The sequence below is a fragment of the Mustela putorius genome, unplaced genomic scaffold (genome assembly GCF_011764305.1).
Source record: "Mustela putorius furo isolate JIRA1106 unplaced genomic scaffold, ASM1176430v1.1 tig00537350_pilon_pilon_pilon, whole genome shotgun sequence".
Taxonomy (NCBI): Eukaryota; Metazoa; Chordata; class Mammalia; order Carnivora; family Mustelidae; genus Mustela; species Mustela putorius.
The window spans coordinates 5,619,619-5,629,071 of NW_025422471.1; the positions used below are offsets into that span (position 1 = coordinate 5,619,619).

Consider the following 9,453-nt stretch of genomic DNA (forward strand, 5'->3'; position numbering starts at 1 on the left):
GTCATAGGGGACAGATAGTCTGTGTTTTTAAAAAAGGTATCTGGAAGTGATACATTTATACATTCTAATATATGAGGACTTCTTTCAACATCAGGATTTTCTTTTTAGGGTGGTTATTTTTTTTTTCTTTTTCCAATTTTGTAAGGGTATTTGAAGCCACTTTAAAGATTCTTACGTATCTGCATTTATTTTAGCAAAATAATGACCAGAACAGCAACTTGAATGCTCAAGTGATTAGAAATCCAGGTAAGTGTTACTAATTGTTTTAGAGACTAAATTTAAAAATTGTTTTCCTCTTTCAGGTTTGTTTTACGCAATACCCACATTTTTCTATCAAATCTTGTTATCTTAAACAGTAATCCTTTTAGCTTATTAATCTTCCCATAAATCAACCTCTTGTCAGGTTTCTAGAACTTACAGAATAATTGTTAAAGTGAATGTATTTTTAAAAACACAAAAATACAAAAAAATAAAAATAAAAAAGAGACCATTTCTGAAGTATTTAACTGTTGAACAACTGATTTTTTTTTCTGGAGTTGAATTAGGTATTCTTATAATCTAGCAGCAAAGTTACTTTTGTACCATGTTTTTTTTTTGTCTGTTTTCTCTTTGTTTGTTTTTACACGTCATTAACCAAAGCTGTACTCTTTTATCTAATAGATGTGGAAAGATTAAAAGAGAATACAAATCACGATGATAGCAGCAGGGACAGTTACTCATCTGATAGACATTTATCTCAGTATCATGATCATCATAAAGACCGACATCAGGGAGATTCTTATAAAAAGAGTGACTCTAGGAAAAGACCCTATTCTTCTTTTAGTAATGGTAAAGATCATCGTGACTGGGATCATTACAAGCAAGAAAGCAGGTAAACTGGACAATTAGTTTTAAAATTTTGCTTATTCATATCTTTTTTTTTTTTTTTTTTTAAGTTTGCAATACTCGACTTTGTATCAGTCAGTTCAGTATTCAGGTAATCATTACAAATCATAAGTGAAATAAAGGTGTTTGTTTACAAATAAAAAAATTGATACATAGTCCTTTTTTAATATTGAGAACTGAATTTCTATAAATTTTTTTTAATTCTTAATTTAAGATCAGAGTGCTATAATAAATCATAGGATTCATTTTTATTGGTTGATTTTAGGAGATTATTGGCTCAAATACTCTTCAAAATACAATAATAGACTAAAATAAAAGCTCAGTGGAATATGACTGAAATTTGATGGGGGGAGTTTTGTATTCCATTAAAAAACGGGAAAAATTAACTGATCTGAAAACACTTTACTGAGTTTATATTTAATCACAACAATCTGGGAAGTTTTGAAATCAGAAGTTTTCTCTGTTTATTGTTGTTATTTGAAAACTAAGTAGTAAAAAACCTTATATAATCACAAAATACATTATTTGATAAAGGAATACTTTCATCAGTTAATTATAATTATGAAGAGCAAAAGATAAAACAGAAGAATAAGTAAAGATCAGAAATAGAGAAATTAGTAGATTTTCTTTTCATTTTAGTTAGGCTCACTGCAATAATTTCTTCTGTCATAGAAGCACTGTCATAAATACAGCAATTCTGGAATTGCTCTTAGAATTAGAAAAGGCACACAAAACAAAAAGATCTGTTTACATGTTGTAGTAAATTTTTATAATTTCACAGGTTTATGGAACATAATTTTATGTTGTTTATAACAACAACCTTTCCCCAACTAATGAAAATTCTCTTCTGACAAATTAGTTCACAGACTGCATTTTAGAGGTCTTTATTTTTTTTCTGGTTAAAAGTTCATAAAAGGCTCTGATTTCAAGTGTATTCTGTATCATTATCTTAATCTCCACTTCCAGATAACTTAGATGCAGTAGTATAACTTTTGCATAGGATAGTAGCAGCCAGTTGAAAAATGGGCGTTTGAACTAAATGAAATAATTCAGACAGAGAAAGACAAATACCATGTGATTTCACTTGTGTCTGGAATCTTAAAAAAAAAAAAAAAAAAAAAACAGAAAACAAACAAAACTCATCAATACAGAGAATAAAGCAATGATTGCCAGAAGGGAGGGGGGGCGTTGGGGGGATAGGTGAATTAAGTAAAGGGGACTAATAGGTACAGACTTGCAGTTATAAATTTATATAAATTCAGATAATTATAATATATAAGTAATTTATATATTTATATTATTTATATAAATAATTTATATAATTTAAATAAATTCAGATAATTAAATAATATATAATTATATAAATTTATGAATTTATGTAAATATAAACTTATATCGGGATATAAAGTACAGCTTGGGAATAGTCAGTATTGTAATTACTTTGTATGGTGACAGATTGTAACTACACTGAACCATGGTGAGCATTCCATATTGTGTATAATTTCAAATCTCTTTATGTTGTACACCTGAAGCTAATGTGATAAGTATAAGTTATGCTTTAACTAAAAAATAAAATGGGCATATAAAATAAGCTGCTGTCTGAGGTATTCTGTATGATTCACTTCAGTTTTGTGAATTGAATCATTTTTCTAGCAAGACATGTAGAGATAGATCCAATGACTGAAGCTCATTTAGGAAGCTTTTGTAATGAAACACAGAGCTTATATCCAATTAAGAAGATGCCTTAAAGTATTTTTCTGTTTTATTTTTTAATTATTTTATTTAGAAATTTTAAATTCACATTATTAATTTAATCCCTCATTTATCTTTTATTAGGTATTACAGTGATAGAGAGAAACACAGAAAACTGGATGATCACAGGAGTAGAGATCACAGGTCAAATTTGGAAGGAAGTTTAAAGGATAGATCTCATTCTGATCATCGTTCTCATTCAGATCATCGGTTACATTCAGACCATCGGGCAAGTTCTGAATATACACACCATAAATCTTCCAGGGATTATAGGTATCATTCAGATTGGCAAATGGACCACAGAGCTTCCAGTAGTGGCCCCAGATCACCTTTAGATCAGAGATCTTCTTATGGCTCCAGATCTCCATTTGAACACTCAGTTGAACACAAAAGTACACCCGAGCATACCTGGAGTAGTCGGAAAACATAACAAAAACTGATACTTTGTTTTTCTGGACTTTTCTTTTAGCCATATATCATAAACCAACACAGTAATTGCCTTACATGACTTGAAAGATATAAACAGATCTTCTATCAGTAGCAGTATTGTTACTTCTTTCCAGGATGCAAGGTCTATTATCCCAACAGAAGAGAAAATATTTTTATATTTAAGGATTATGCTGCACTGTACTACAAATACTGTAGTACTTTTTTTTTCTTTTTTAAAGAAATGGAAAATGTTTACTATTACAGGGACCTCAACACTGCCCTTCCATATAGGCTGGATAAAACTGTTTTTAAGTCAGTGATTTTAGACTGACCTCCATTTAAATTATGTTTGTATATGAACTTTACTCTGACCTGTGATCATGTTTCAGGAAGGAATGAAAGAGAGTTCTTTTCTTAATAAAGAAAAAACACTCAAGGACTTTGTTCACTTTCCAAAGCTACTTGTTTACATTGTACACTGCGACCACCTTGCCGCTTTTCATCACAAGCTTGAATATTTAAATTCTGTACTTATATCTGTAAAATAGCCAGGAATTTCCTGTTTGTGATCTATTATTATGCCTTTTTACACACACACATACACACAAATGGCTGTAAATTATTGTAAATGGATTAAAATGAGCTTTCCTTACTTCCTTTCCCTTCTCAGGCTTTTTTTGACTGTTCCTTTCCCTACCAACTCAGGCCTTCTTATCATTTGAAAATATCAGTGTAATAACACTTTTTAATGATTTGTCTGATGGAATCATTGTTTAGAATGTAAAAAATGGGGAAAGGGGCCACTTAATTCCATTAGTCCTCTTTTTATATTGACTATTTTATTAGATACATGTTATTTTTTTTTTCTTTTGTAGTAAATATTGTGTTTGTAGTAACAAAATGGTGAGATAATATGTAAAATCTAAACTGCATGCTCTGGAAACATTTTTTTCAGATGCATTTGGTTTAAAAGGGTAGGTGTATGAACACTTTTCAGAATCCAAAATGGCCAAAAGTTATTGTAAATCCATTTGTTTTCCCTTTTCATGTGGGCAATAATGTCAAATGTGCTATGCAGCCAGGTAACATTTTAGATAAACTTGATTGACTTTTAATATAAACTGTTACAATGCACACTGATTGTATATAAAAACCTTATATATGACAAATTAAATTTAAGAAAAAGGATATGTGGGCTCCTGTAATTTTCTGCTGCATTCTTATTCCCTTAAGCACTTAACTTTGTTTTTTTTTTTTTAAGTGATAATGTTTAGCTACCAGGAAAAAGGTATTTTGGTAAGCAGTTAACTATTGTCAATGTGTGGCACTACAACTAAATCTATTTTGAAGACTATATGAACAATCTATGAAGTAAAATTGAGATCATAGAAATCTTTGTTGGACTCTTGTTGGTTTCCTGCAGATTTTATTTTAGAATGCCTTATATTTATTCACAGATTTTTATTTTGTTATATTCAGTGGGAATTTTTGAGTCAGTGTGGCATACATTGGATGTGTGCTATGCTGTAGCGAATTTGAATCTTAACTTCAACAAATATAAGTATATTGGTATATGCTTATAATATTCTTAAATGTGTCCCTGTTGATTAACTGTGGGAACAGTCTACAGAAATTTATTCATAGATGGGTGTATTTTTTAGACATTTTTCTTTTATCTATTTAGGTCTAAGATTTTATCTGTACGAAACAAAGCTTCCCCGTCCCCCTTTTTTGGGAATAGTGATACCTCTTTTAGTTACCCTGAAGAATAATAATCTATTTTTCCCTGGCATATCAGATAACATAGCAAAAATAACTCAGTTTTTAAACATTAATTTATAATTAAATATAAAAGTGATAAAACAGTTTAGTGCCAGTACATTTTTTAAGCTTTTCCACTTTTTTCCATATTGAGTATAAATGATTATTCCATAAGATAGCATTTAACAAGGAAATACAATACTTAATGAAATTGTAATATTAACACAGAAAACAGATCAGGGTTGGCATTTTTAATTCATTTTGTAGCTGGGATATTTGTGTTATATCCTATTGTACAGATTTCATAGAAGAACAATATTAACATATTTTGAGGCAATGGAATGGCTTTAATTTCTTAATGACATATCTAGTTGAATATTTCAGTCACTTAATTAGTTGAGTTGAATGAAAAATCTAAAACTGTTTGTAACATTAATTGATGGAAAATGTGTTCATTATTTGTAAGAAATCATCAATCCTGTAGAAAAGGAATAAGCCATAAACTTATTAAGACACAATGGAGAAGAACATTAGTGCATAGATATAACAGGGAACATTCTCTATAAAATATACTTAAATTTTGTCTTACATGCTTATTCTGCTTTGCTATTTTTATTCATTTGTGTTTAAATTTTCAAGGGTGAGAGATTATGCATAGTACTGTACCAGTTAACCTCCACTTCAATAATATACAATAAATGATTCTTATTAAAAGCAATGGCCTCTTTGCTTATAAAGAAAATATTCTTTGTTCAGGATATGTTAGAAAATAATTTTAGACTGGAAAGCTGTCAAAAACGAGTGTGAATGATTCATTAATTTCAGAGTAAGTGGCTTAATAAAACAAACCTTTATAGTTGCATGAAATATGGTAGGTTACATATATGGTAATTTATGTAATCCATTTTTCTAGTTAAATAATGAAAGGGTTGTATAGATACACTGATTGACACTGATTTCATTTCTATGGGATTTAAAGAATATGCCCTGGGGTAATTAGCATAATTCCTATCTTCATTACTCTTTCTGACTAAATAATAATAGAGTTTTATAGTTGTAATTGTTTTGCAGGAAGTACAGTGATTTGGGAGTAAGGGTAGGTAGGGAAAAGCAGCTAATTTTTAAATATGGGATTCTTTTGGACTTACCCATCTTCATTTGAAATTGTAATACGAACTCATAAATGTGGCTTGTTAAAATTTTAAGTAGTTTGTTACTTAACAAGTAATGCAAAAAAAAATTTTAAATGTTTCTAAATTGATATTTAAGGTATTAATATAAACAACTATCAGACCCCATTACTGAATTTCAAGACTCATATATTGTAGCACTTAATGCAAGATTTGTGATGAACATGTTTAAGGACAGGCAACTAGGCACAGTACAACAAAAATACCCTGAGGCAAAATAATGTCAAAAAAACTTCTTGTTAAAAGTTTAAAACAAAACAATTGAAATTATATTTTCTCCTGGCAATGGCTATAGTAATTGATTTGATAGATGCTTTGTGCTAACTTTTTCTTCTTTTTTTAAGAACCAAATAGATTGATTTTATTATAGGATATCTTTAGATTCTTTATAAAGAAAGACCTAAGGATAGGAGATCCTAACTACATTAAAGAATCAAAGATAAGATTATTTGGTAAAGTAGGATTAAAATATACTTCTAGGTTTTTTCCAAATACCTATACAAATTCTTCAGTGGGACTTCATGTGCCATATTTTCTATCCTAAAAGGCCTTTAGTCACCTTGTCCTTTAATCAAAATAAAACAAAAAACCACCAAACTTAACCCACCTTTATTTTGAAATAAGACTGGTAGTTCAAATTCCCAAATGAATAAGATGCTTTTAATTCTATGTCCCAATCTGCATTTGAGTCTTGATCTAAATATTAAATTGAAATGGTATAGGTTGTCTCCAAACAAAACTTGAGTTCATAATGCTTCTCTTAAATGAGCTAAAATATTGATTGCATGGATGATCTACATTATCTGCCAGAAATGTGGATTGAATTGTAGTTTTATTATTTTAGACTACTGTTAGGTTTTCAGTCTGTTGATGAGCTGTGGAATTGACCTGACACATTGTTTTTTTCCTCTTTTTACCGTTCAAAACTTGCTTTGTCTCTGGTGTTCTTCTATTTCACTATGCTGAGTTTAGGTGTGGTTTTATTTTTTTTTAGATCAGGTCTTGCCTCAACCAGTTCTTGGTACTTTCTGGAAACCTATGGTATTACTATCATAATGGTTTTTTTTTTTGTTTTTTTTTTTTATGTCTGTCCTCTGTCTCACCAATTTTACTGTTTTCCTTTAATCTTTCCATTTCTGTGCTGAATATCTTCAGCTTCAACTACTCCCCTGAACTCATCTCCACTTAGATATCTAATAGGTATCTAATCTTAAAGTATGTAAAACCAGACTCAGCCCTTCTCCACCAGTAACATCAAACAACAACAAAACAACTGCCAATCTTCCATAATTTTTGATAAATGAATGGGCTTGGCAATCATAACTTTATAATATGTGGCACTTAACCCCTAGCTATTTCTATTCTTTCTGTCTCACATTACTCCTATTGTTTAGAATACCCCAAAGAATACTTTTGGGACTTTGCATTGTTGGTCATTCAGTCAAGAAAGCCTTTATCCCTCCCTGATTTGTACAAAACTTGTTCCCTCACTTAAATAATTCAAGTCAAGTCTGCTCACATGTCACATCAAGTCTCTAAACTGGTGCTGTGCCCCTATCAATCATTTTTGAATCCCTTTTCTTTTCCTTCTAGCACTTGTCATTACTTGACTTTTTTTTTTTTTTTCTTTTTTTCATTTGTCACTGGCTGCTTCCTCGTGAACATGTATGTTCCTTAGGGGCAGGACTTCATATTCACTGAGGTAACCCAAGTACCTAAAACAATGCCTCATGTATCAATTGCATTTTTTTCATTATTTTGGTTCTTTCCCAGAAATGCCATGTCCCATAAGTGGCAAGAATTATTAAACTTTTGTCTTTCCATTATTACCTGATCTGTTGGTATATTTGGAAACATTTATATGCCTATCAGTATTTCAATTACTAGAGTCTTCTTACTATCTCTTGCTTTTTAACTCAACTAATAAAAATCACCTGAAACAGAGAAATACCTAAGTCTCATCTAGAAATTAAAGGTCTCAAGTAATAGGATTTTAGGGATTTTAATATTTATTTTATTGACTTGAATAATAACAGAGGTTAATTCCCCTCTTAAAACACTATGCTTCTATATAAATGAAAAACTTGTTTTTGTAACTTATGACTGCTTAGAAAGATAATGATACTTTGTGAAGAGATATTCAGAGATGTGGTATGTAATAGAAAAATATAAAACATTTTAATATGTCTGTTCCTTAATCTTTTGATAGGAAAAATGTTTTTTGGTGGCATGATAGACTGTCCTATGCTACTCATAAGGAAAGAGTACAACTTATAAAAACACCATAAAGCAAGAGAAACATGCTACATTTGCAATGTCTTTAAGGTGAAATAGCCAAAAAAATTCCCTCTCTGGCTGGTTTTTGATATTTTCCCATTAAAAATTTAGATCATGTTTATATAAGGTAAATGCATCCTTTTTAGGTATACATTGTAATAAGCTTTGACATATTACACAGTTGTTCAACCACCAACATATTTAAGATACAAAAACATTTTCAGTACCTCAAAAAAAAGTTATCCTATACTAATTTCCCAGTACCTAGTCCCTGGCAACCACCGATTTGTTCCTACAGTTTTACATTTTCCATAATGTTATTTAAAGGAGTCATACAAAATATAGGTTTTGAGCCAAGCTTTCACTTAGTATAGTGTTTTTGAGATTCATCTGTGTTTTTGCATTGAGAGTAGCTCATTACTTTTTATTTTTAAGTGCCATTCTTCATACAGTTTGTTTATCCATTCACCAACTGGACTTCCAGTCATTTGGCCATTATGATTAAAGATGCAATAAACTGTCACATGCAAGTCTCTGGGTAGACGTATTCTAAACTTTGGAAGTACTTTGGAGTAGGACTTCTAGGTTGTATGGTAAAGTACGTGTTTTATTTTATAAGAAAACTGCCAAACTATTTTTCAAAGCAGATATGCCATTTTATGTTCCCAGCAGCTATAGATGAAAGTTCTTGTTACCCTTTAACCATGTGAGCATTTTGTACTGTAGTGTTTGTTTATTGTTTTTGTTCTTTTTGTTTTCATGTAGCCATTCTGGTAGGTGTCTAGTGGTAACAAGTAATTTGCATTTCTCTAGAGACTAATGGTATTCAACATCTTTTAATGTGTTTGTCATTCTTATTTCTAGTCTTCAAAAATTTTTCCAATTTTATAAATAGTATTGTTTATAGAATTCACATATCAAATAAATGCAATTTTTTTTCTAGTCTATGGCTTGTCCTCTTCTTCTTCTTTTTTTTTTTTTTTTTTAAGATTATATTTATTTATTTGACACAGAGAGAGAGAGAGATCACAAGTAGGCAGAGAGGCAGGCAGAGAGAGGGGGAAGCAGGCTCCCCACCGAGCAGAGAGCCTGATGCGGGGTCCGACCCAAGGCCCTGAGATCATGACCTGAGTTGGAGGCAGAGGCCCAACCCACTTTG

The 9,453-nt window shown here is 30.7% G+C and overlaps 1 protein-coding gene across 4 annotated transcripts in view; it reads left to right on the top strand.

The window, feature by feature from the left end:
- Positions 1 to 9,241, top strand: part of CHD1 (chromodomain helicase DNA binding protein 1) — a 76,049-nt gene extending 66,808 nt beyond the window's left edge. For all 4 annotated transcript variants that reach the window (XM_045074523.1, XM_045074526.1, XM_045074525.1 and 1 more), the window contains 3 exons: positions 195 to 246; positions 661 to 871; positions 2,722 to 9,241. In XM_045074523.1, the coding sequence (XP_044930458.1) occupies positions 195 to 246; positions 661 to 871; positions 2,722 to 3,067 (609 nt within the window). In that variant the 3' untranslated portion in view covers positions 3,068 to 9,241. The remainder of the gene's footprint in view (positions 1 to 194; positions 247 to 660; positions 872 to 2,721) is intronic.
- The last annotated feature ends 212 nt before the right edge of the window (positions 9,242 to 9,453 follow it).